At 54.7% G+C, this 25,642-nt stretch overlaps 1 protein-coding gene across 4 annotated transcripts in view; it reads right to left on the bottom strand.

Moving 5' to 3' along the window:
- PXDN (peroxidasin) overlaps nucleotides 1–25,642 on the bottom strand; it is a 66,888-nt gene that overhangs the window by 28,693 nt on the left and 12,553 nt on the right. For 3 of the 4 annotated variants that reach the window (XR_005022337.1, XR_005022338.1, XM_036872505.1), the window contains exons 2-8: nucleotides 13,591–13,662; nucleotides 12,614–12,685; nucleotides 8,881–8,952; nucleotides 5,578–5,649; nucleotides 5,151–5,222; nucleotides 2,939–3,108; nucleotides 486–603 (exon numbers count right to left, since the gene is read on the bottom strand). Coding sequence is in view for 2 of the 4 variants with exons in the window: in XM_036872505.1 (XP_036728400.1) it covers nucleotides 486–603; nucleotides 2,939–3,108; nucleotides 5,151–5,222; nucleotides 5,578–5,649; nucleotides 8,881–8,952; nucleotides 12,614–12,685; nucleotides 13,591–13,662 (648 nt within the window). In the remaining 2 variants the exon portion in view is untranslated. The remainder of the gene's footprint in view (nucleotides 1–485; nucleotides 604–2,938; nucleotides 3,109–5,150; nucleotides 5,223–5,577; nucleotides 5,650–8,880; nucleotides 8,953–12,613; nucleotides 12,686–13,590; nucleotides 13,663–25,642) is intronic. The other variant, XM_036872506.1, reaches the window with a different exon arrangement.

Genomic DNA, 25,642 nt, shown 5'->3' with positions numbered 1-25,642 from the left:
GGCGAGGCCTGGGTTTCCGGAGACAAATCAGACGCACAGGAGCAAAGTGCATGCGCTCACCTCACAGGGTCTCCCTGAAAATGCCACCCGCAGGGAAGACCCTCCCTCACCTCCTCGGGACCCAGGGACCAGACCCCACGGCTGCCGCCAGAGCAGGTGGGCGGGCGGGAGACAGCCCCGGTTCCCTCCCGTTCCTCACTCGGGCGGGGTAACCGCCCCTTCCGTGTTGACCGGCCTCGCTGACCAGGACCAAGCCCGGCAGAGGGCGACTCGGGCCGTGTGCCGCGCAGAGGCCGGGGTGTGCCCGGCGGCGACTTCAAAGCAGGAAGGATGCACGAAAAACGTTCCCTCCTCTTTACTCTCCTTCCAGGGAGGAGGAGGAAGGGTCAGGGTGGGCCGGACAGCGGGCAGCTAGGCCGCGGCTCACGGGGCATCTGGATGGAATGGGACCCGGCGCCCCCGGCGGCCCGTCCGGAGCCACTTACTTGTTTCGGAGCCAGATGATCTCGGGCTTGGGGTTGCCCTCAGCCCTGCAGGTGAAGAAGACGGTGTTGCCCAGGGTGACGTCTGCATCCTGCGGCTCCGACGTGATCCGCGGCCTTTCTGCACCAAAAAGGAAAGCAGACCCTCCTGGTCTTAAACCGTCATGTGACAAGAACCCAGAGCAAATCCCTTCTGTTCAAGACAAAATCGCACACGTTCAAACCAAAATCACTCCCACGAGAGCGGCAGGGGGGCATCTCCACGGGGAAGACGGTGTTAGAGCCGAATTACACAGCACTGCCAGCATCTGAGGTCCACCCGCTGAGAACCCTGGCAACCGGGTGGCGCTGAGCCTCTGACAGACAAAGCACCGGGTGACGACCTCAGTGGACGCTCCCCCCGAGAGAGCCGGACACTCGTGAGTCACAGTTTTAGGGAATGAAAGGACAGACAACGGCACTTTTCAGCTGAAGCCACCCCGAAGGCAGAGGCTGTGCAAGTGCGGCCAGGGGCTCCCAACGCCGGGACCATCTCAGTGTGGGGCTCCCACTGCAGTCCCCCGCGGCCACCCCGTCTCTGAGCACAGAGAGGCCTCCCTCCTGCACTCCAGCTGCTGGGTGACTGTCCTCTCTGTGTCCTCACAGCAGGCTGGACTGGTCACCTACCAACTAGGAAACTCGGAGAAATGACCCCTCTAAGCCCAGATGTATTCACTGACCTACCACGTGCAAAAAGAAAAAGCACGCTCACGTGCAACTGCGTGTGCTCCTGTGTGTGTGTGCATGCGTGCATGTGCGTGTGTGTACCTGTGCATGTGCCTGCAAGTGTGTGCACAGTGCCTTCACAACATCTGGCACCTTAAACAGGCACAAAAGGCCGTGTGCGTGTCTATCGCTGCACAGCGTCAACAGGAAACCCCTCGGACTCACCGCCGTCCGCGTGAACCCCCCCGAAACTGCGCTGCTCCCGTCTCCACTCCCAGGCGTCCTGCTCCCCGCGCCCGTCTGGACACTGCGGCTCCCTGTGCGTAGCCGGAGGACCCCCAGCCCCACTGCTCAGCCCTACGCGCCATCCTCTCTGATGTGCTGGGTTTGGGAACTCTGAGAAAGCTCTGCTTCTCCATTCTCTCTCCAGGAAGAGGCAATGGTGGTGAAGGAGCTGGAGGAGGGAACCACCCCCCTGAGCGCCCCCCAGTGACCCCGAGTGACGGGCAGCAACTGAGGACCTTCCAGGACACTGAGGGCAGAGGCATCGTCCCCAGGCGACCCGCGAGGCCCCGGGAGTTCACAAAGCTCAAGGCACCACTGCCTCTGTCACCCCAGCCTGGCCCCTGTTGACAAGGTCGGAGCTGGGCCGGGGTGGGGTGGGGGGAGGAGGGTCTGCTCCTCCCCCAGAAGAGAGGTGGGCAGAACCCAGGCTGACTCAGGAGGGCAGACCCAAGATGGGCACAGGGAAGTGAACCTGTCGTGACCCCGGAGCAGGTTCAGAGGGCAGAGGTCAGAGGGAGCATCCTCCCCTCCCCCACCCGTCCTTCCCCCAGGAAGCCGATCCTAAGGAGACAGTCTCGAGAACGGGGTGCACACAGCACAGCACTGCTGCCCACCCTGGGGGGCCCCTGCCACCAGAGCGGCCCTTACAGAGACGAGGGCACGACACGCAGAGGCCACAGGGTGGCCCTGGGACCGAAATCAGTCAGCTGCACACACTGAAGGCAAGGAGGCTGGCTGTACAGGGGTCGTTCAGAAAGCGTTACCCACGGCGACGAGTGAAGTTACATAATTGGGGGGGTTACTATGAAGTGGAGTGACCTTCAAAGGAATTAATTTTGTTTTCAATATTTGAAAATGATAATGATGCCCTGGAGAACCTAATTTTAGCACCACCCCCCCCCGCCCCCGATAAAATGCTAAACTTAAAAGAAACGCTGGATTCCTTGGGCGTTTATTTAGTAGGAAGATCTGTCCTGCGAGCTTTGATTTCGTTCCTTTTCTTGTGTTTCTTCGTGAGGCGCTGCGTACGCCAAGCGGTGCACAGGTGCAACAAGCCAGGCGAACTCGGCCTACGGCCACTCTGCGTGGCCGCCAGCTCCCAGCCGGCAGCCCTGCGCCCACCCCCGGAAACCGCCCCGCCCCGCCCCCCAGCCCACCATGGGGTCCTGCCGGCCAGGCAGCTGCGGCCCCTAAAGGCAGAGGGCTGGAAGGAACGACAGAGGTAGTGGTGCACTTCAGGTTGCTATTTTTTGTTTGCAGGGAAACCTGAAAATCAAGCCCGAGTTTATTACCAGATAGTTAGTTTCTCTGTATAGGCACTACAGAGACGGGCTTTGGAAAGCAGGGTCCGGTCAGGCCCCACCCAGACCTGAGCTGTGGGACCGGCCAGTGACGGCTGGAGACCGGGCTGCACATGCCACGCCCTCTGGACGCCAACGCGGGCTCGGGCCCCAGGACGCACTCACCACAGTCCAGCTCTTCCGGGGCGATGGCGGCCACTGACCGGCCCTGGACGCGCCGGGGGTGCTCACAAGTGGCGGCTGCCTGCGCGTTCCCCGACCGGGCGTAGCTCCTCAGCAAGTCCGCCAGCCACAGGATCTCACAGTCACAGTGAAGCGCGTTGGAGTCCAGACGCCTGCGAGAAGGAAGCCGCGGCCGGTGGGACGTGGGACGGGCAAGGGCTGACCCGGGCCAGGCAGACCCGAACTGACCAGCAGTGATGGGGCCCGCAGACAACAGAATCTGACCCGGTCCGGCCCGACCAGGGGACCCAGCGGAGGGCCACACTCGGCAGAGAGACGAGCCCGAGAGCGGGGGAAACCCGAATAATGCAAATAAAGGGTGGTGAAAGGAGCAATCAAATACTGTATATTTTAGGTTCAAGACCGAGGGGCAAATACGTGCTGGACGAGTCCGGGAAGTTTCAGGAAAAGCACAAGACAGGAGCCTTCGTAAAGTCAGTAATGCAGAAATCCCCACCACCCGGAACGATTCCCGAACTCTCATCACCACTGGCACCGCGTCATCGTGTACTACCTCACTCAACCCTTAAATACGCCCTAAAGGACAGTCAGCCCACAGGGCACAAATCTCAGCGGCTGAATTATCCTGAAAGTTCCGGGAGAAAGTGCCCCATGAGGCTGGACACATCCGTCCCGACACGTGGAACAGGCAGGGTGTCATCTCCTCCCTCGGAGACGATGGCCATTTATGCAGCAAAGCACAAGGTAAAGGAGTGTAACGGGGGGACGTGAACCAGCTCGCGTCAAGTCCGAGGACGTGGCAGCAGGGCTGGCTGCATTCAGAGGGGGGCTCCCCGGGATCAGAGCCGAGGGGCTGCCCTCGGGCGTCCAGTGAGTTCACACCCCAGGGAGGCGGGCCCGTGATGTCACACCTCCCATTTGCATTTCTCCGGGACGCTGGCTAGGAGGGGGCGGCAGGCAGAACTGGCCCTCTGGCTGGACGGCCAGCTCTGATGACCACATCCAGCGGAATCCACAGGGCTCAATGCAGACATGACAGAACCTCCCCCCGGCCGATTCCTCAAGTCAGCAGGCCGTGGGGGACCCAGGACCTTCCGGCGCCCGCTGACCCCAGAGCCCCTCTGAATAAACAGCAGGACCTCTGCGCTCAGGACGGGCCCCAGGGACAGTGGATGAGCAGGCGTGCGACCCCGGCCAGCGGCCCCTGGGCCGAGCGGCCAGGGCAGGAAGCCCCCAACTGCACGCTCCCCTCTGCCGTCTGGCGGGGAGGGGGAGGTCCACAGGGGCCGAGAAACCTAGGGTTTCACAGGCCGAGCCGATGCAGAGGGCAGAGCTAGACCATCAAAAGGCCAGAAAGGAGGTGGAGACGGAGAAGAACCTTTCCAGCCTTCTGTAGACTCCGGTAACCCCCGCGTGCCCTGAGCTCGTCTTGGCAACTTCTGGCAATTTCTTTCCCACCCTCTCTTATCTACCAAACAGGAGGTGTTTCTCTCATCTGCCACCCTAGAACGTAGTTTTTAGTTTGGCTGGGGATTTCTTTATCCCATGAAGAAAAAAATCGTAAATAGTGAGGAAACTCTGTGTCTTACTTAACTCAGGAGAGAAACAAAGGCCACTCTGGGCCCAGGCTTGGTAACTTGACTTTTCTATCTCTTTCTTAAGTCCAGTTCATTGTACACTCTCCGTAATATCTAACTGAGAAACAATGGCCTTCAAGACCTCAGAGAAAAACACAAAAAAGATGTCAGATAGCTTTCTCCATCAGCTATTATAAGAAATTACTCAGTGTAAAGATAAATTATTTTTAGAGACCTAAAAATGGACAGAATTCAGTTATGTGCATGCCTAAATAAAAGGAATGCAATACAGTTTAGAGATTACTTCTAGGCCAATTTTATTTCCACCAGTACAATATGTCACATGGAATTAAAAATTAATTTGAGGAATTTAAAATTGATTTTTAAAAACGTCTTCCTTGCCTATTAAAGGGTTAATCTGTTGCCACATTCCCCCAAGCCGGCTAGGTCTTGGTTCGGCGTTCTGATGACTTAATCCACCCTCCCTTCCTAATTCATACCCAGACTGTGATGAACTCTTCTTTGAAATACCCAGTAAAAGGGGTCAGGTAAATGCATGACATGAAGAAATTATTAGTCTTTGCTGAAAAGACAGCATAAAGGGTTATTATACTTACAATCTTTTCATAGATTCCAAGTGATTAAATGTTCCCGGAACCAAATGTGTAATTCGGTTGTTATGTAAAAACCTGTTGAAAGAGGTGATAAACCACAGCAATTCTTTAAAATACTTTCCTAGACGTGCAGAAAAGAGTATAGCAGTCAAATAAATCAGCTTTTAAAGAACATCCCAGTGACTGCCTTTGTTTAATATAAATGAATTTAAGAACAATGTTATTTAGTACAGAAAATAACTACATTTTTTTCTATTTTATCACTATTCCCACTTCTGAACTGTTAGAGGAGAGCACAGATTTCCTACTGAGACGTTTCCCGGTTGTTTGAACAGACATAGCTATTCTTTCTGTTACAGGAAATGGACAGAGCCACAGGCTCCAGGACCTGCAGGTAAAGAGGGGCAACCAAGAAGGTAACACTACTTACAGTCTCTCCAGCTTCGGCAAATGTTGAAATGACTCTGGGTCCAAAGTTTCTATCTGATTAAAGTGCAGGTATCTAGAGGAGTTTTTAAAAATGGGAAAAAGAAACAAATTTTAAACAGCTTTATACTTTTTAATAGATGTATAAGGTTTTGCTGAAAACATTTGTTCTCTAAGTCATTTCAAATCCACACGTCAATAGATAACTCTCTAGATCTCCTACACTGCATGGAAAACAAACGAAGTCATCAAATAGGAAGATTAAAGACAATGGAAAACTGGGTGCAGACCTTAAATGATTGACTGGACAATACGACTAAGGGTCAAGCACACCCACTGGGCTTCCTCCCCACCCAGCGGGGAAAGCCAGGGGCGCCCAGCTCTCCAAATACATGGACCTTTCTAGAAAAAAATCAACATGATCTTCATTACACCACACACGCAGGTATGTGAATGCCTTCATTCCAATCTTTTAACTTACACACGGATTTAGGAGACTTACACTTCAAGGTGACATTGGGTATATTGTTTTTCAGCTACAGAAACAGCTACTACAGAAATAAGAGAAGAAACCTGACCCTAAGTTAAGCAAAATAATGTATTTCCTCAAATGCCCTTTAATTACAGACCATCCAGAGCTTATACTTCTTTCCATTTGAGTCCTTACTTGCCATAAGTTACACATTTTTTCGTAAAACTAATTTCTTCTCATTGTCCTGCATACCGCTTTTCTCACTTTGAAAATTGGTGGGCTTTTCCCTTAGAAATACACGGAAGCCCCCTCTAACTGGTGCTCCTGCAAGAGCCCCTCCTGCCACACAGGGACCTGGCCCGACACGCCAGACTGCGTCTTCACGAGACGCTGGGACCAGCAGGGTCACAGCACAAAGCCACGCAAAGGAGAGCTCTCTCCACACTCCCTCCACCAGGTGCAGCCTTTCACTGACTTTCTGAAATGATGGAACCTCAAGGTCCCTCGCCCTGTCCTGTCGGTGTCCGGCCTGCCCTGGGCCAGCTCGCCGGGAGAACCACCCCGGTGACCACGCGGCTGCAGAGTTGCCCACCTTCCTCCGCCGGCAGGCAGCCTGGTGGGGGCCGGGTCTGTGCCCACCGCCCTCCCTGCGAGAGTGGGGGCCTGCAGGCAGGATGACGGGGGCAGGAAGCGCCCCGTCCTGACTATTCAGGACGGGCACTTCCAGCGGCCACCGTGGAGCAGCCCCGGGACCGCCCATCAAGCACAGACACTGGGGGCAGACACGCTCAGCCGCGCTGCACCAGGGACTGCGGGCCGGCCAGGTCCAGGGCGAAGCCAAGGTGGGGAGAGAAGGGAAGACACGCCGGTCCCAATCTGATGCTGTTTAAAACTCCACGTGCCGACAGCCAGGGGGAGGCTGACCGGATGTGCTGCCTTGAGGGGCTCAGGGTTCACAGGCCCCCAGGGCTGTGGCCACCTCTCCCGATGGTGGAGGAAAACGGGCCGAAGGCAGGAAGGGAGCCCCCAGTGCCGTCCACGGTCCCTGCGCCCTGCCCGCGGCTGGCCTCTCGGGGAGCCCAGGTGAGCCTGCTGGACGGGGCGGGTCTAACGCGCGGCCTAAGGAGCCTGTCAGCGCCTCCGGGTTAGAGACCAGAGCTAAGGACACACTTCGGGCAGCCGGCCAGCCCGAGGCTGCAGCCCGTCACCAAGTGCCCTGCTCTGCATCTGCACCTGCTCCACGGGCCTCCCCCCCAGCGCTGGGCCAGGGGGTGTCCACACACGGCCGGTTGCTGAGGCTCTGTCCCAATCGATTTCGCTCAAATAAACTCTAAACATTCGTATACGCCTCCACTTATCTTTTAAGGCCTGCGAGAGCCGAGATGCTGGGCAGACACGGGGCTGGGGACCAGCCTCCCCTCCGCTGGAGCACGTGTGCCAGCGCTGGGCATGGGGGGCCCCGCGAGGATGGGGACCCGAAGCGCTCTGCACGCGGCGGGGGCAGATCTGAGCGCGTTCCTAGGGGAACGCTCCCCTCCCCCTCACAGTGCCTCCCCGAGGGGCGGGGACGGGTCCCAATCTCTCTTCATCCCTAAGTCTCAGCAGCAGGGACCCCTCAACCCCAGCGCCTGATCCTGGGTTTGGAGGCAGCCTGACTTAGGACGCTGTCCCGAATCCCTGGGACCTTGGTCACCAACTCCCACTCGGCGCTCCGTGGATGCCATTCCGCTTCCCTCCTCATTTCTCCCAGACTTCGCCTCTGTCTTCCTCAAAAATAACCCCGCTCACCCCCTCCCAAGGCTCGATGGGCCTCACTTAGCTCCACACCTGACAGCACGTGTAAATCCCAGCCCCAGATCCATTAAAACTGAGTCGGATGCAGGAACGTGTTCCGGGGACCCTCCCTCCACCTGGGAGTTCTCCAGATAGTCCCACGTGTTTCTGTGACGATCTGACCCCTGTGTCATTCTCCCGGAAGCCGAGGGTGTACAACCCCTCACATGCAGCTTCTTTCTAAATCCAGTCCACGACGAGCACAGCAGGCTCGGGAAAGCGGCTCTCAGCTGGATAAACAAACGGGTATCTGAACACAAGAGCCCTGCGTGTGCTTTGGAAGCTCCTGGTTCAGGTGAGGCCTCCCCAGCTCTGCCTCAAGGCCTCTGGAGATGTTTCCATGTCCGGCCGAGTGACAAAACCCTAACCACAGCCTCGGCTGCAGCATCACGTGAATAAAACTGCCTGACACGCGACGACTCCAGCCCATTGATGGACAGGTGACCGGCCAAGCACACAAGTCAGAAAATGCCTCTGACCAGGAATTCTGCTTAAAATGGGCATGCTGACTTCACAGCAAAGTAGGACTTCGTATGCAGCCCAAGAAGCAACATCCAGCGTACCCTAACTGGAAAAGTTTATTTTCTCCAAAATACTGACGTCATGAATGACCAAAGTAAACCGGACGTGCAGATTCACAAACAGGAAATACTGTACGAGGAAACCACCTGCTGGTCCCCACTTCTCCCCGAAAGACCTGTACTTGCTCAGATCTGTTTGCAAGTCTATCTTGTTATACTGGAAGCACCATGGGGACAGGGGTCACCCGGTGATACTGGTCCTTGTCCCAGGAAGGCAGGGCACAAGGTGTGGGGTGGCTGCCCAGATGGGCGGGGTCAGAAGGAGGGAGGGACCACGGCTTTGTCATCGGCATGCACACAGCCCTACGCCCCGGGGCACAGACATGCAGCGTGCAAACAGCAGACTTGGCCTATTTTTCCCTGCAAGAGGCAAAGGGCAGGTGAAATCCAAGACACCGCAGAGCAGAGGAGAGGCACTTACAGTTGCTCTAGAGAGGCAAGTCCCTTAAACGCTTGCCTGTCAATTGACTGGATCTCATTCTTGTACAGATAGCTGAAACAAGAAACACGGGAGGATTAGCACACGCACGCCAGGCCGTAACTCAGGGTGGAGAGAAGAATTCAGTTGGCACGTGGGGACAGTTTTCAAATTCATGATTGTATTAGGATACAAACAGAACGTTTACACGGTAAGTACAGTTCCTCCAAGGAGGCTCCCCTTCCCCTTTCTAAGGAAAACCTCCAACTGGAGATGATCAGACCACCGCCATGTCTTCAGGAAACTCACAGATTCTTGGAGGACAGCTTATGAGCAGCTGACAAAGCATTTGCTTCAAAGCCTGAAGAAAATAAAATCATTTCCTGACAAACAGGTAAAATGCATTGAATATAAGCTTCTGTAACTGATACTGATACAGTTTCAAAATGCCCAGAAATAATCTGGGGAAGAGAAATTACAAAGACTACATAATCTGTTTTCCACTCAGAATACCATTCTCCTACAACAGAAGCAACCAAGGCTGATCAGAAGAACCACCCAATGGGCCCGCTGCCTGTTTCTGTATGGCCTGCACGCTAAGAAAGGTTCTTACGTTTCTAAATGGCTAAAAATTTCAAAAGAAGAATATTTCGAAACACATGAAAATCACGTGAAATTCACATTTCAGTGTCCGAAAATACAGTTTTGTTGGCACACGGCCATGCGGACTCATTTACTGTGGTCTGCGGCTGATTTTGTGCCCCCTGGAAGCAGAGACGTATGGTCCTCAAAGCCTCAAGCGTGTACTGCCCCGTCCTTTCCAGAAGAAGCTGGCCAACTCCTGAAGGAACCCATCAAGGGTGAAGATTTTCACACCAAAGTATCCAATTCCACCAGAAACACAAAACCATGTGTGTTGGGTCCACCCATCTGTCCTGGACCTCAGAACACATCTCTGCCGCGGCCGTCTGTTCTCAGACGTGGAGATACCTGCCCTGGGCATTTCTCCATCGCTGATGTGGGCAGAGGGACGGATCAAAATCCACACCTTTCCTATAGTGTAACTCAGGCAGATCCTTCTCTGCACACTGGATGCTTGGTGGTTGGGCTCTCACCTACCCACTTAATAAACGACACCGCTTTGTCTCGATGCTTGTAACGTTGCCTACTTCATTTCCAGGACATGCGTTTTACTGCATTTTACTTAATAATATTTGGTGCAGGGCCCAGTCTAACAGGACCTGCTGTGCTGCCTTTAATCGCTGCAATCCTTCCAAGCGTTTTCCCTTCTCTCTCTGTGCAAATCTGCTGAGGCGACTTCACCAAGAACTACAAGCCTTAACACAAACCAGCCAGAATTCCCCTGAAACTGAGGCCCAGTGCCTGCAAGAGGCCTGGCACAGACATTACTTCTCCAGGCTGTGGGGTCTGAATCCTTGAACTGCCACCTACTGGCTGTGCGTCTTGAGTAAGAATTAACGTTCTCTGCCTCCGTTTCTTGTGTGTAAGATGGAGTGAATAGCAGTACCTCACAGGGTCACTGAAATTCAACAAACATATAGAGAGCTTTGGAATAGGGCCTCACCCATGCAACTCCTGTCCAGGTGTGAGTTATTTCTCCTACTGCTAACCCTATAGGAGGTAAGTCTGAACAAAGGTTTCTGTGCCTGTTTCTTAAACACAAACAAGCAAAACAAAATATCAACATGGACATCACCTTGCATGCACTTCAAGAAGATGAGAGTAAAGGAATCCTGTCAAAGAATACATACAATTGAACCAAACTAGTATGTATGAATGCATGCTGGTAAAGACATTGGAGTGTAATCTGTTTTCCTAAGAATAACTCGGTGTTGATCATGATCTAACAATAAATCATAATTTTCTACTTCATCATAGAGTTGACCCTTTGAATATGAGTTCTAACTACCTCAAGGGTTAATTTCATCATTTGGAAAGCTTAATGAAGGCAAAGGTGTATTCCTTACCAGAAGTCACTGGAGCTCCAGCACGTAAGGAACACTCAACCTCCAAAAATACACTTTGGCACTGATTAGATAAATACCAAGGCTGCAATAATCAATAAATTGTGGAAGCCTTCTTAAATATTTAAGATGCATACCGCACAGTCTCCTAAGTCAGTGCCTGTCAGGATGGACCCTCCCGATGTGGTCTGGGAAGTCGGAGGAGGAGGCTGGGAGCTGCAGTAGCAGCATGGCAGGGTCACGGGACCCCTTCCCGCCACAGCTGCAACCTTGTCCTGGTGTCTGTTCTCACAGTGGTCCATCTCCCCACCGTTACTGCCGACCACTGCTCAGCCCATCCCGGTGACCCCGGAACCTACCGCGTGGGCATCTCGGATGAGTTCAGGTGGGAGGGGGAATGGTTGGTGCGTGGATGCCTTGAAAGGAAGCCCGTCAACAGACGAGGTTTAAAAGTATTATTTTTAAAAACTGTCCTAAGTGAAAAATGAAGTATCCCTAACTACTAGGGTAAATGATAAGTTGCTCTTAAGTAATTCAAACCAAAAAATAAAAAATAAAGCAAAAAAAATTTTTTTTATAAAAACAGACTAAACACGCACACACGCACTGCAAAAACTAGCTATCAGTTAAAGGACTCTGCTTCTAAGAAATCTAGGCTTTCTTCTGGAGCTTACACAGCACTTAAAATCGAAAACCAAAACAAAACGTAAGTAAATAAATGAAAACTCAAGAATAAATAGAAGACCTTTCCCTCATTTTAAAATGAGCAACAAGGCTTAGTGTGAACATTGCTAATGAAAAATTAATATCTACTGCGTCAAAGTGATGGAGAGAAGTGTGTAGACACGACAGTTTCAGATTCTTCGTGGGGGAAGATGTATTTAATAAAGAGTTAATGTTACCTCTTGCTCATAACCACTGTCTCACTTAAGCTCAACAGGACTTGGAGACACCCAGGTCACTTAAGCCACACGTTCCCCCAAAATCACTGATACCAATCCCTCATTAAAATGGCTCTAGCTGAACAGTCCTAAAGTTAAGAGTAATTTCCTCAAAGCACATGATACTTACTTCTAATCTGTTAGAACCAGCAATGTATTCAGTGTTTTGTTAAAGTTTCCAACTTCAAAATAAGTGCCTGTGAAGGTACTGAACCAGGCGAGGTCATTTTCTAACTGCAAAAGTGACTTCAACAAGCAGATGTTTTAAATGCTAATAAACTCATTAATTCAAATCACTTTTTAAAGGTAGAATAAAATTTAACTACATAAAAATAAGAGGTGAAATCACTTGGCGGAAGATGGGGAAAATCAGCAGGAATTAGTGACATTCCAGAGGGATCTGTCATTCCCATCTCACATCTCGCCCACCCCTGAAAGCTCAGATCCCACAAAATATGTCAGCTGTTCACACTGGCGGCTGAACAAAAGTTATCACCTTCCATCTCAAGAAGCGTCATTATTACCCGAGAATGATTTTCAGAGGCTATAGTTTTTCATTTTATTCAACCTATTTTACTTAAGGCTTAGCAGATAAACACTAGAAATCACATAAGGTAGCACTTTATACTGATAACAACTCATTTTAAAAGTCCCAACCAAAATTTCACTCACCTTTCGAAAGTAAAACCTCTTTTTCACGTGGCTGTATTTACAATAATTCATGAACAGTACAAAATTTAGCTATCTCAGTGAGTAAACAGTCCGAATACAGATAACAGACTCTGGTGTAAAGAACTGGTCATGACTTACAGGTATTTTAGATTCTCCAAGTCTTCAAATGACCCACCAGGTATACTCTTGATCTGATTATTGTTGAGAAGCCTGTGAAAGAAAGTCTCAGTAAGAATTTAAAAAACAACACGCTTCTGCACTGTGTTATGATTAAGCCACAGACCTAACACCGACATTCGCTAAATGCAAATTAACACAAGCAAGAGCCCTGTGGGTGCTGGACGCTCCCAGCTCCAAGTTGCCTCAGGGGGCTGGTCCGTATCAGCGCACATTGCTGCAGCTCTGCACACAGCGGAGAAGCAATCCCCTCTCTCCTGCACAAGACGTCTCTCTTTGTCCTGCTGTCTCTTCCATTTCCCCTCCAGCCAGCTGGGAGGCCCTCGCGGAGGTGCAGGGTGTCCCGGAGGTCGGTGTCTCCCCACGGAGCTTTCCTTTTCACAGGCAGGGAGCTGGGGGCCGAGCCATCCATGTCCCCCCATCAGGCTTACAGGGCAGTGGTGACCGTTCCTGACCCCCAGGCCCTGCACTGAAGAGTCACCTCCTGGGCAGAAGGGCCAGAGCCCATCTCTGCCCACGGCATTCAGCACAGCCCATGGCAGCCTGGAGTTGGGGTCTAAACCCTGGGACACAGCTGGACAGCACCCCAGCCCCACCAGGGCCCGTACTAGCTCAGGAGGAGGGCCGTCCCCTCGATCCTGCAGTGGGAGATGTGCCCAGCACAGGCCTGGATCACACCCAGAGGATGGACAGGTTCACAGAGGTCAGATGAGACACATGGGGACAAAGGCCACGACGGCCGCCAAGCCTGGGACCCAGTCCTGGCATCTTAACGTGCAAACCCCTCTGTCAGGCTCCACGGCAATCTCTCAGCCATGCCCACCCATGGTGGGCAATGGGGTAGACCTCCCTCAGCATTCCGGATCTACCCCCAGGGAGAGGGGTGATAATTTTGGTATCTCTCTTCTACCGGCTCCCAGTACAATGTTTGGACTTACAATGTGTTCAAGTTTCTCAGCCCCCTGAAGGCCCCCGGCTGGATCTCTCTGATTCTGTTAAAGCGAAGATCCCTGTGAAGAGACAAGAAACACATTTACAGAGAGAAATCTGCGACTGTCACTAGTTGTGTGTCATCTTTAAATATTCGGTTTCCAAGCAGCAATAAGGCATTTAAGAAATCAAACCCCCTTGTTTACTCCTTGGATGAACCAACCCTGGGCCAAGGCTAACAAATACATGAATATTTGTCTGACTGACAGGTGGGCGCTCTCGCCTTACAGAGTTTGTTTAGACAATAATTATGGGGAGATAAGAGGTTCCTTTTCACCCATCCATCCATCTCCGCCAGCCCATGGGAACGCTCAAGTCTCAGCGTTAAGACAACAAACACAGGACGGATTTGCAGGGCCTCACGAAGGGAGTCACCCCTGGAGCAGGCGTGGAAACACCGGGGTTCCCTCTTGTAACCTCTGAGCTGGAACTCACTCCCCCAGTGAGGACGTTTAGCCCGAACGCTCAGAGCCACAAAGCTCACTCAGCGTGTGAGCTGGAAAAAACAAGGCTATTTCACGTGTGCATCTTAACACGGTAAATAAAATTAAATGCACACGTAGAAGAGGGGACGGAGGGAGGAGCTGAGCAAGAGGCAGAAGCCGGCCCGGCGGCGGGAGACGCGCGGACACGGAGCAGGCCGGCGGGGCTCAGGCCGGGGCCCGGAGTGCAGGGACCGAAGGTCTGCTGAGTTGCCCGCTCCCACCCTCCCCCAGCTGGAATCAAAATCTATCAGTTGAACAAGTGTGAAAGTCACCGACAACTAAACACAAAGACCCCTTTCCTGACCAAGGAGTCTTAGAAACATTAAAATTCCTTACTCACAGGCTGAACCCCTTCCGTCACAGCCCAACGGGGATCACGACGGGCTGAACTGTGTCCCCACAGGTTCACGCCTTGAAGCCGGGCTCCCAGGGCCTCAGAATGTGATCTTATTTGGGGAAGGAGTCCGTACAGAGGTGACCAAGTTCCAGTGAGGTCACTGGGGTGGCCCTGGTCCAAGACAGCTGGTGTCCTTGTAAAAAGGGGAGATTTGGAGACGGGCACACGGGGGAAGGCCAAGGACCGCGGCAAACCTCCAGAGCCGGCGGCGGGTGGGCGTGGAGGAAAGACCCGGCTCAGAATCCCCTCGCGGCCACTGAAGGAAGCAGCCCTGCCAGGTGACCCGGGATGTCCGGCCTCTGGGACTCCGGGAGAACAGACCCCTGTCCTGTCGGTGGTGCTTTGACAGGACGGCCACAGGAAACTCCCACGGGCATCCTGGGGCAGCACTGGTCCAGCTCACGAACGGACAGCCCTCTTATGCTATGTACTGAGCCCTTTCAGTGTTCATAATCTTTCAGGAATCTGATTATGTTGACCCGATTCAATAGCTGTAACTGATGACAGAACTGGTTTGAGTTTGCGGTGGAGGCTTCTCGGAAAGCGTCTGTTTGAGTGGCTGAAACCATCCGTGTCCACGTCGGCAGCGAGTGCAATGCACTGCCTTCGGGCGTTTGCTTCCTCGCCCTGGGTCAAGTCCTCGGGACCCGGGCAAACGGTCAGCACCTGACCCCCACCCGGGTTCACTCTCCTTGGAGACCCTGTTGCCCACCAGCATGGTCCCCCAGGACCCCTCCTCCCCTGAACAGACAGGCTTGTTTCCTAATAAAGAGTAATTTACGTTCAGATTCAGAACAGAGCGAGCGGCCCCCCTTGGGGGGGAGCTGGGACGGGGAGGGGAGTGGAGGGCAGATGGGGGCAGCTCCCCTGGGGGCCCTAACGCTCCCCGCAGTTCCCGCTTTCTTCTCGACTTCAGAGGGCTAAGGTGGCCCCGTCAGCGTCTGGTTCTGTCCCCCAAAAGCTTAACCCTGGTCCTTCAAGCCCCCCGCATCCCCAATCCTAACGCACCGCCAGGCCCGTCCACTTTCCCCAGACAAGGCGCAGCACCAACTCCACCTCCTTCTCTTCCTCTGCCACCAACGCTCGGCCAGGCCCGGCCGTGTCTGCAAACCTGACCTCAGTCCTGCACTGGACACCGTCCACGAGTGCCCGGCCAACTGCTCCCATCGCCGCAACACACCTCCCGACCGGGATCGCGGTGGCCTTTCCCGTGGGCCCCGTCCACCCCTCCTAATGCTTCGGGCCCGTGGGCAGCCTGCATGGAGGACGCAGGTCCCCCGACCAGGGATGCAGCCTGCAGACCTCTAAGTGGACCGTGCAGAGGGGCACCTGTGCCCAACCCACTGCCAGCACGGGTGAGGGGCCTTTCAGGGCAGCCACGTGCAGCTCCACGTGGCCCACACGGTGCATCATAGCCAGCTTGAACTTTCGTTTCCATTTTCTGCAACATGTAAATGGTTCCAAAGCGTTATCACTAATAAGTAATTGACTATTAAACAAGGTGCGTCTGGAGGCCACGCCCTGTCCCCCGCACAGCTTCCCCTCCTCCCCCGTCGTTCTTCGGGGTGACTCTACCTCACCCTTCCACTGTGTCCTTTTGAAAATCTAAGCAAATAGAACGTGTGTCTATTTCCCTCCCTTTCTTGCACAAAGGCAGCTCGCTGTGAACACGCTTTTCTTCCCGGGATAAACTGCGGAGCTTCCTGCAGCCGTGTGTGGACACGCCCACACCTCCTTCCAGGCAGTGACAGCGGCCTGTGCTCGGGCCACCTCGGAGGACCGCTCCGAGCCGTCATGGACAGTACCCGGGACTGGCTCTCTGGACCCATCAATTCACACTGTCGCTGAGGTATTCACGGAACCGATTCCTAGAAAGGCATGGCTGGGCCGAAGGATAAACAGGCGTCATGACAGCTGACATCTCTGAGCTTGCTAAGTGCCCATCACTTCCATAAACACATGTGGTCCACACACCCCACGCGCTGTGGGAGCCCAGCCTCAGAATCTGCCCTATGTCGCACGGGAGCGGGTGACCTGCAGGAACCAGACCCGGGCACTGCCTTTCATCCTCTGCTCCCAGCATGACGCTGAGCAGCGAGGGCTCCAGGAGGCTGGAGACAGGGGACAAAGCAGCCCAAGGGCGACTGCACCGTCCAGACAAGGCGGGCAGGACCCCCCAGAGGCCAGGGGGTGGGGCAGCCTGTGAGCGGGAGAAGGTTAAGGGCAGGCTGTGCACAGTGGCAGGGAGGGACAGAGTCGGCGGGGGTGGCCCCAGGCTGAGAGGTGTAGCCACTGCTGACAGGAGGGGCCTGCAGGAGTAGTGACAGCAGGCGGTCCTGTGACAGTCCTGAGGGCCCAGAGGCGGGCACACACGTCACACTTCCCACGCTCACCTCCACCTGCTTAAGCGTCCAAAGCCCTTGCCAGCCACATCCCTGAGGGCTGACTCGGTGCGTCCGTCATAAACTCGGAGCCCGAGCACGGGGTCTCCCAGGCCGGGTCTGAGCAGCGCAGATGTCAGTGGGACCGGACCTCACCCTGCCTATTTCTGCCAGCTACGCTAGGAATGCAAGGCCCGACGCCCCTCTTTCCGGGCAGCCCCCAGAGCAATGTCTGCAGGGAGCAGCCTTGAAGGATAGGCAATGCCACCTCTGGTCACCCTAATACTTGCCCACCGCTCCCCCTAAAAGGGTGACCTCCCCAAGGTCAGTGCTCCTCTCCTCCAAGGGACGTGCGGGCTCAGGAACCAATGCCCTTGTCTTGACCCCCAGGCCCCGGGAAGGAGAGAGAGGCCTGAACGTCACCCCCTCCATGGGAGCTCTGTCTCCAGGCTGGAAAGTGATGGTCAGGCGTTTCTGGCATCACCCGCTTCACTGCAGAGTTGGGTTCAACGACGCTCATGACACTTAACCACAGGACTCACTTTTAGTCTCCCCCCAAAATCTAGTACTGATGCTGCTGATTTTTAAAATATAATTTAACTCAGGGCTTCCCTGGTGGCTCAGTGGTTAAGAATCCATCTGCCAATGCAGGGGACATGGGTTCGAGCCCTGGTCCGGGAAGATCCCACATGCCGCAGAGCAGCTAAGCCCGTGCGCCACAACTCCTGAGCCTGCGCTCTAGAGCCCGCGAGCCACAACTACTGAGCCCGCGTACCGCAACTAGTGAAGCCCGTGCTCTGCAACAAGAGAAGCCACCGCAGTGCGAAGCCCATGCACTGCAGCGAAGAGTAGCCCCCGCTCGCCACAACTAGAGAAAGCCTGCGCGCAGCAACGAAGACCCAACGCAGACAAAATAAATATATAAAATAAATTTAAAAATATATGTGTGTGTATATATATATATAATTTAACTCAATTCAGTATTTACTGAGTAGCTTTGAAAAAACAGGGGTCACGGCTAGAAATCACAGAATGTTGATACACTATGATACATGTATTTTTATTGGTTTTCATCTCTTTCTTCCTCCTTTCACAAAAAAATTTGAGCAGCATGAAAAAGTACCCATAAAACAATAGAAGAAGCAGCTAAAGGAACGAGGGGAAAGGAAGCAGACAAATGGAGAAGCAGATGCTGGCGGCGGGATGCAGGTCTGGCTCAGAGAATCCCAGCCGCCAACGCAGAGACAGCCTGATCAAGCACAAGATCATCAGCTCCAAAGAGCCCGCGGCACACCGCCCGGGACAAGGAAGCTTTACCGATGCTAAGACACAGGCAAAGCTTCTCACAAACACTGGGCACGTAGGTGTACCTCCCGAGCACAGGTCTCGTGACTGGCTCTGCGGGGGGGCTCCCCCCTCCCTGTACGCAATGGCAGGACTTCAGCGTGTGTGATTCGGGCAAGCAGTTTATAGAACTTCATCCTGTCCATCCAAGTGCATCCTTCTGGCCTCCGAGGCCTCCCTGGACCCTGATTTGTATCAAGGACTCACTAATCCTCCCAGGAGTGTGTCACCTACAGGTGTCATAGGCACCCACTCTCCTTCTTCACTCGAATTAATGAAATTAAAAACAAAACAAAACAGGGACTTCCCTGGTGGTCCAGCGGTTAAGAATCCGCCTTCCAATGCAGGGGACGCGGGTTCGATCCATGATCGGGGAACTAAGATCCCATATGCCGCGGGGCAACTAAGCGCGTGCGCCGCAACTGCTGAGCCCGCGTGCCACAGCTAGAGAGAAGCCCGCACGCCTCAACTAAGACCCGATGCAGCCAAATAAAAAAAATTAATTAATTAAAAAACAAAACAAAAACAAAAACCAGAAACAGAAATGCAGGTCAGCAAAGGAAAAAACAAGCGTCTGATGGTGAAGAGCACGTGTGTCCTGGTCAGAGGTTGGGGAGAGGCCACACGGGGCCAGGCATTCTGGACGAAGGACAGTGACAGAACCTGCACTTGCACCCATCACAGGGGACAGCCCTGCTCCAGCAGGGCGCAGGGCCTGGACACGCGTCTCTGCATGTGCAGGGCGCTCTTGGACACCGGATGGTCCAGCGTCCACTGCAACAATGCGACAGCCCACCCCTCCCGAGGGCCCAGGGTGACCACGCGTCCTGGCTGCCTGTGAGGCCCCAGGACACAACCCTTCAGCCCCACACCTATTAAAAAACCGCTTCACTTTCAGGAGTGGAGCCGTCAGGGACCAGAAAGTCCTGGCTGCCCAGGTTCTGCCCCTCGTCCTTCTTGCCGTGGCACGAGGTGACCCACAGGCACCTGAAGGGACGAGCTCAGAAGAGTCACAGAGGTCAGCACTTGACCCGCCACCGCGGCAAAAGGCCAGGTTGCGGGGTCTGCTTTTTCCTCCCACTGTGTTGTGGACTTCTGTAAAACACAGAAAACGTCATGTCGTCCGACGTGGCAACAAAGCCCAGTTGCCAGGAAAGCTCCTGTATTTATCGGTGACAGAGCGGCCCTTGTGCGGTCAGTTGTGCAGACAGCACTCCGAGCCTGGCTTCTTCGGATGACGTCCAGGGCACCAGAGAACACGCGGGCCCTCCCCACACAGGAGCCTCAGGGTGCAGGGAGAGGGGCCCCGGCGGAATCATGCCCCCCCCGAGGGCTGGCGCTCCCGTCGAGGGAGCGGGCGTCGGGGTCTCTGCTGACCATCACCTAGAGGACTTCCCTCTGGAGCCCTCCCAGGAGGCGGGTAACGTGCAGGCCCCTGGGTGACGGCGGAGCCGGGGTGACCAAGGGGCGAGTCCTTATTCTACAGGAACAGCTCTGAATTTCCTGCCGCGTCCACTCTTCATCCAGAACCTCAGATCCCAGAAAAAGGCCACACGGACAGAGGAGGGACGTGGGTGCTTGGGACACAATTTGCTAAGTGTTTCATTTTTTTGTCGTCTCCCCTTCCAGGATTTAAGCACATGGAACCAGGGACCCACCTCTTGACTCGAGAGCATGGAACCTGCTCGGAGGGGCTCCCTCAGGGCTGCTGACGGACCGACCCGGGACGGGCTCTGAGCTGCCGCCGTCTCCGTCTCCGGGCCAACGGGTCCTCCTGCGCGGCCGCCTCCCACTCGTGGGGAGGGGGGACTAAAACACGGCTCGGGGGTCGGCAGCCTTCACACGGGGAGGGCGGGGGGACGCACTCCAAGGGGCAGCAGGGTCCAAACTATGCTGGGCCCTCAGCCCGCCGCCCAGCTCAGCGTCCTGAAGGCGGGACCTGAATTAGGTCAACTCTTCCACAACCTTCTGACCAACTCGGTGAAGTCTGTTCACTGAGTCATGTGTACGAATAAAGAGAAAACGGGAAGGCAAAAAAAGGCATTGTTTTCTCCTGATAGAGAATTTTTAAAACACTGAATGGTTTCAAAGCCCAGGACAGAAAACTACTTCAAAAGAAACGGACTTTGGGAAATAAACCAAGGTATTGATTCATTCAAAGGAAGCACACATGGAAAAGCGTTTACTCCGGTTCTGGTTTTAGGTTTTGTACAACTAAAAAGAGAAGTGAGGAAGAGCTTAGAGTGTTTGGGCAACTGGGAGTGAGAAGTGAGCTCCGACCTCAGACAGGACCCTGGTTTCCACCTGGTGGCCTGCACAGACCACGGGACAGCCAACGTGTCCGTCACCCTGAAAACACCACTGCGTCACTGCTCCTGACCACCGAGGGCAGTTCAGTGCTGGCGGGGGGGGGGGGGTGCTCTGGGAACAGCCCTCAGCAAAAAGCGTTCAAGAGATGCTCTGCCCCTGCAACCTCTCCAGCCCGCCAGGAGTCAGCAGGGAGGACGCTGCTCATTGAGGACCATCCGGCTCATCGCCTTGCCACTGCACTCGGACTGCCGGGTCCATTGTTAAGAATCTCCTTGGTGTCACCATCGCTGGGCCCCCAGGGAGCACTCGAGGGCCCAACTCCAGCCCAGATCCCGTCCCTCCCCTCCCAGAACCGGGGAAGGAACCAGAGGAAGGCGCACCTGGCTGTGCTCCGAGACCCGCCACGTGGGCCCAGGCAGTGCCCCCTGTCCCTAAAAGGCCGGGCAGAAAGATGGTGGGATTCGGGCCCACGCGGTCTCCATGGCAACCCCTCCACTCCGTTGTCACAGCTACGCAGCCGAGGGCGGTGCTAAAGCAAGGGACCTGCTCTGACCATGCACAGCTGTGATCAAGCACTGAGGTTTGAAACTCAAAAAACTACGACATCAGGAAGCCACTACTCTTCTGTTTTCAACTATTTAAAAATGTAAACGCAGAGTTCGCAGGACAGCAAAAGCAGGCGCTGGCCGCTCCCGGACTCGGCCCCGGGTCTCGACGCGGGTGCGGTGAGGCAGGTGTCTGCCCACCGTCCAGGGGATTGCCTTCCATGTCAGGAGCATCGCTCCGGGCCACATGCAATGTAAAGCCTTCCCCGCGCCCCGCAGCGCCTCACAAACGAACAAAATGTATCTACTGGTTCACGCACCGCAGGCTGTGTGCTCTGGAAAAACGCCCAAACTTCTCCCATGGCTGTTTAAAAAATGAAATCAGTGTTTTTCTTGCTTTCCAGACCAAAAAATGGCCATAACTGTGTACCAAAGACTTCTCCCTCCCAAGGCCATTTCATTGCATCCCAGGAAGACCCCGTGCAGAGGCGAAGCCGAATACAGCAGTGTAATTAGGGGACAAGGCCCCCCTCTGTTTCTCAAGCAAACGAGGAGCCAAAACAGCCTGGACGAGCGTGAAATCCATTCTGTCCAGCTCAGCGTGTCAGTGAAAACACAGCGGCCTGACGCCCTTCTAATTAGAAACAGCCCAGGAAGCAAGTGCCCACACCAGCAGAACCGGCCCAGGCGTGGGAAACGAGCTCCCGCTTCTGCTGGAGAACAGGAGCAGGTGCAGGTGAGCGCGTCTCCGGAGGAACACGGCACGGCGCGGCGGGGTCTCTGCAACACCACAGCTCCCCGTCCCCCGCTAGGGGTCTCGGGGTCTCTACCGAGCCCGGCTTCGTGCTCCAGCCCGTGGAAGCCCGAGGGGCTGCAGGGGTGCAGACACGGGCCTGGGCGCTGGTCTCACCCTGAGCAGCCACCGCGAGCCTTGCGCCCATCCAAGGGGCCCCGAAAGCCTGCCATCCAGGTCTCGTGTGGGACACGGGAGCAATCTGTGCACGTGTGCCCACGTGTGTCCACAGACACAACCCCTCCAGGCCAGGGCGCCCCGAGGGCTGCTCTGCGTAGGTGAATCAGCTTCCGAGTCTGGCACCAGGCAGGTCCAGATTCAAATCCCTGCTCTGCTCTTCCTTGGCTGTGCAATCTGGACAAATGCCTTGACTTCTCTGATCCTTCCTGGGTTTGCTCATCTGCAGGGTAAGGAGATGATGTCCCCACCTCTCCTGTGAGGACCACATGAACTGAGACCAGCGAAGCAGGAAACGGGCCGGGGACAGGACCAGAGCGGCGGCAACGGGCAGGGTGGCGGGGGGCACAGGTCACAGGTGGGCCGAGTGCGCGGCAGCCCCGGAAAGGGACAGGCCACCTCCCGCTGGCGTGCGCGGGGAGCCTTCATCTCACGCGCAGAGGAGAGGGTTCATAGGAAGGGAGTTAACTGGCCTGAAACCACACAGCCCACCTGGTCAGCCTACGGGGGGCCTGGGCCTCATCCTCCGCGCCAAAAGCGTGTCCCCGAGACCCTCCTTCCCCAGGCACAGCCCCACCAGCCCCCATCAGTGTGACCTGAAGACACCAGAGCAGCACCCAGCAAGCCCCAGTTTCCACCTGGTGAAGATGCAGGTGCGGCTGGAAAGACTTGTGTGGTTTCAGCACAGCATTTCTCTGGGGCGCAAAGCCATCCAAGTCCACGTCTAGAAACCCGGCTGTGTGAGACTTCCCTCCCGCCGCCCATCCCCCAGCAGGTCTCTACCCAGCGAGGAGTCCACAGCACGTTCCCAGGTCCGACGCCCCCGGGTCAGCAACAAACACTTCCAGCCCGGCAGGTGGACCCAACCAGTCTCAGCGGCTTTCCTGACTGGTAACCACACCGCAAGAACGAGGGATGCCGTACACCACGGGGAAGACCCCCGGGCCAGCTCCGGAGACGCGCCTCGTCTACATGACGGTGACACTGCTGACACGGGCAAGTCCTCCTTACAGCGGAGCCTCATGCAGAAGGAATCACAGAACTAGAACAGCAGCCCGGCCGGACGGGCAGATCGGGAACCACCAGAAGAGATGCCGAAGCACCTGCTGAAGGGTCTGGTCTCTCCTGGCTCCGCAACGGCGCTCAAGGCACCATCCACGCGCGCTGAGCCCAACCCCGTGCCCTGCAGGGCTGGTCGGACTGAAAGGACAGGCACCGGCGGCCCAGCACGTCCACAGCTGCCACCCTGCCGCCCGGTCCTGGCTCCGCCCCTGACCTGCCACCTGCCGGGCACAGACATCCGCCCACAGCCGTGCTGTGGCCTCACCTGGAAAACCAGATGCTCAGTGAGTCAGGACGGAGACCATGTGCCTGGAAGACGGCCACCTCGGGGTGAGCGGGGAGAGGCACACAGGGACCCGCTGACACCACCCCTGGGTCACCAACGTGATCTGGGCGCAGAGGAAAGCTCACAGACGGAGAAGCAGACGGGACAGGTGGAGGGAGGGCAGGGTGCACACAGGCACACAGGTATTCTCCTCGTGGAGGGTCAGGAGATCAGTAATACAGAAGTCAGTCCACGGACGCCCTGGGAAGAGACAAAGTTTCTATGCCCCAAGGGTTACAGGATGCAGGATACAAAGTATTTTTCTTTTCCTTACTGTGTTAAACAATCTTAAATGAATGATCACGCTTATATAATAGCACATAACTAAAAGATCGTTTTTTTCCTTTCCTTGTTAAATGTAATTTAAACAAAGTAATCAAGTTTTTGGGCTCAGCAATAAAAACTCATTCAACAACTTGCAGCCTCAAACAGGAACAGAGGTGCCACACCCACTGGCTCTTCTCTGAGAGTCTCTCTCCCGGGCCAGGGGTGCCTTCACGTGTCCAGGCGTCCAGGTGTCCAGGTGTCCAGGCGTCCAGGTGTCCAGGTGTCCACGCTCCAGCCACCCCCCTGCCCCACCTCTGCCCTCTCTGCTTCCTTGGAGCTCTGAGCCTCTAATGGGCTTTTATGGCTGCCCTGGACCCTCAGATCACAGCCTGCCAGCCTCAGCTCCACTGCTGGCTGTTTATTCCCTTAGTAATTTTCTAGTTCCTCTTCCCCCAGAGAGACACCTGTCTGAGCTAAGCCTGATCACAAGTAACTGGCCAGCACGTGGAGACTGTGTTTGATCTGTTGTCCACCTGGATCCAACCAGCTATGGCTGAGAGAACCAGGGGTCACGCGACACTCGACACAGAACGGCATCAGCCAGGGTTCCCTGGAGAAACAGAACCAACAGGACGTGTGTGTGCGTGTGTGGGTGCGCATGTAGAGAGAGAGATTGAGATTGGTTTCTGTTAAGGAAAGACTTATTGTGGAGGGCCGGCAAGTCCACAGTTTGCAGGTGAGCCTGCAGGATGGACCCCCAGGGAAGGGCCGCCGTCTGATCCCAGGGCTGTCCTGCTTTTCTTCTCCTGAGTCCTTCCACCTATGGGATGAGGCCCACCTGCGCTGTGGAGGGTCATCTGCTTACTTACTGACTTAAGTGTTCATCTCCTCTAAAAACACCTCCACAGAAACCTCTAGAATAACGTTTGACCAAATATCTGGGCACTGTGTCCCAGCCAAGTGGACACATAAAACTAACCATCCCAGACACCCAGGCGTGCTGAGATGTACCCTACTTGTTACAACAAATATTATAATTTACACAATTGAACGGGCTGAGTTTGTTCTTACAGAGACAGACAGAGCTTACTCTTTGAGTTCAGCAAAATAAACGGATAAATCATGTTATCCCACTGGGCGCTCGTCCAAGACTTAGCCAACTGGCAAGCGGACAGTCACAGAACCCAGCAGAAACCAAGCCCAGGAAGTAGATTTCAGGCTCTACCAAACAGATTGATTTTTGCCTGCTGCTTTTCTAACAGTCTCAAATCAGACTGCGTTGTAGTTACCACCACGGAGGAAATGGATCAAAAACATAATCAACAAGTACTGATACCAAAGAGCTACCCTCTACCAAGACGCTCCGGGATCATCTCACCTAGGAGGCTTCCTATATACACAGGTCTTGAGCTTTTAGGAAGACGGGACATGCAAGCCAAGTTAATTACTGAATGAAAACACATTTTTAGGGTGTAAGTGATATCGTTTCATCAACCAGGACAAAAGAAGTGTGGGGCAAATAATAAACCCCAAGGAACTTAAAATGGATGGGTCAGAGGTGAATCCTCAGGAAAGGTCCTGAGGGGAGGGGACACGAAATGGAACCTTGTGAAGGGAGTAAAGGTAGACCTTAGCCGAGGCGGTCCCTCCTGAAATTTCCTCTTCACTTTCATTAAGGGGATCCCACGTTGCCAGCCTGACCCGCCTCACGGGCCTCTCCTTGGCAGACCTTAGCGAGGCGGTCCCTCCTGAAATTTCCTCTTCACTTTCATTAAGGGGATCCCACGTTGCCAGCCTGACCCGCCTCACGGGCTGGCGCAGTCCTCTCCCTGGGGCCTGATGTCCAGATTTCCTATGGTCTCAGTCCTTCTCCAGTGAGAAATCGAGAAGCCTTAATGCAGCGCCCACCGTATG

This window comes from Balaenoptera musculus, chromosome 13, assembly GCF_009873245.2.
Source record: "Balaenoptera musculus isolate JJ_BM4_2016_0621 chromosome 13, mBalMus1.pri.v3, whole genome shotgun sequence".
In the NCBI taxonomy this organism is placed as follows: domain Eukaryota; kingdom Metazoa; phylum Chordata; class Mammalia; order Artiodactyla; family Balaenopteridae; genus Balaenoptera; species Balaenoptera musculus.
The sequence above is the reverse complement of the archived record's forward strand: the minus strand, read 5'-3'. Positions and strand labels throughout refer to the sequence as shown.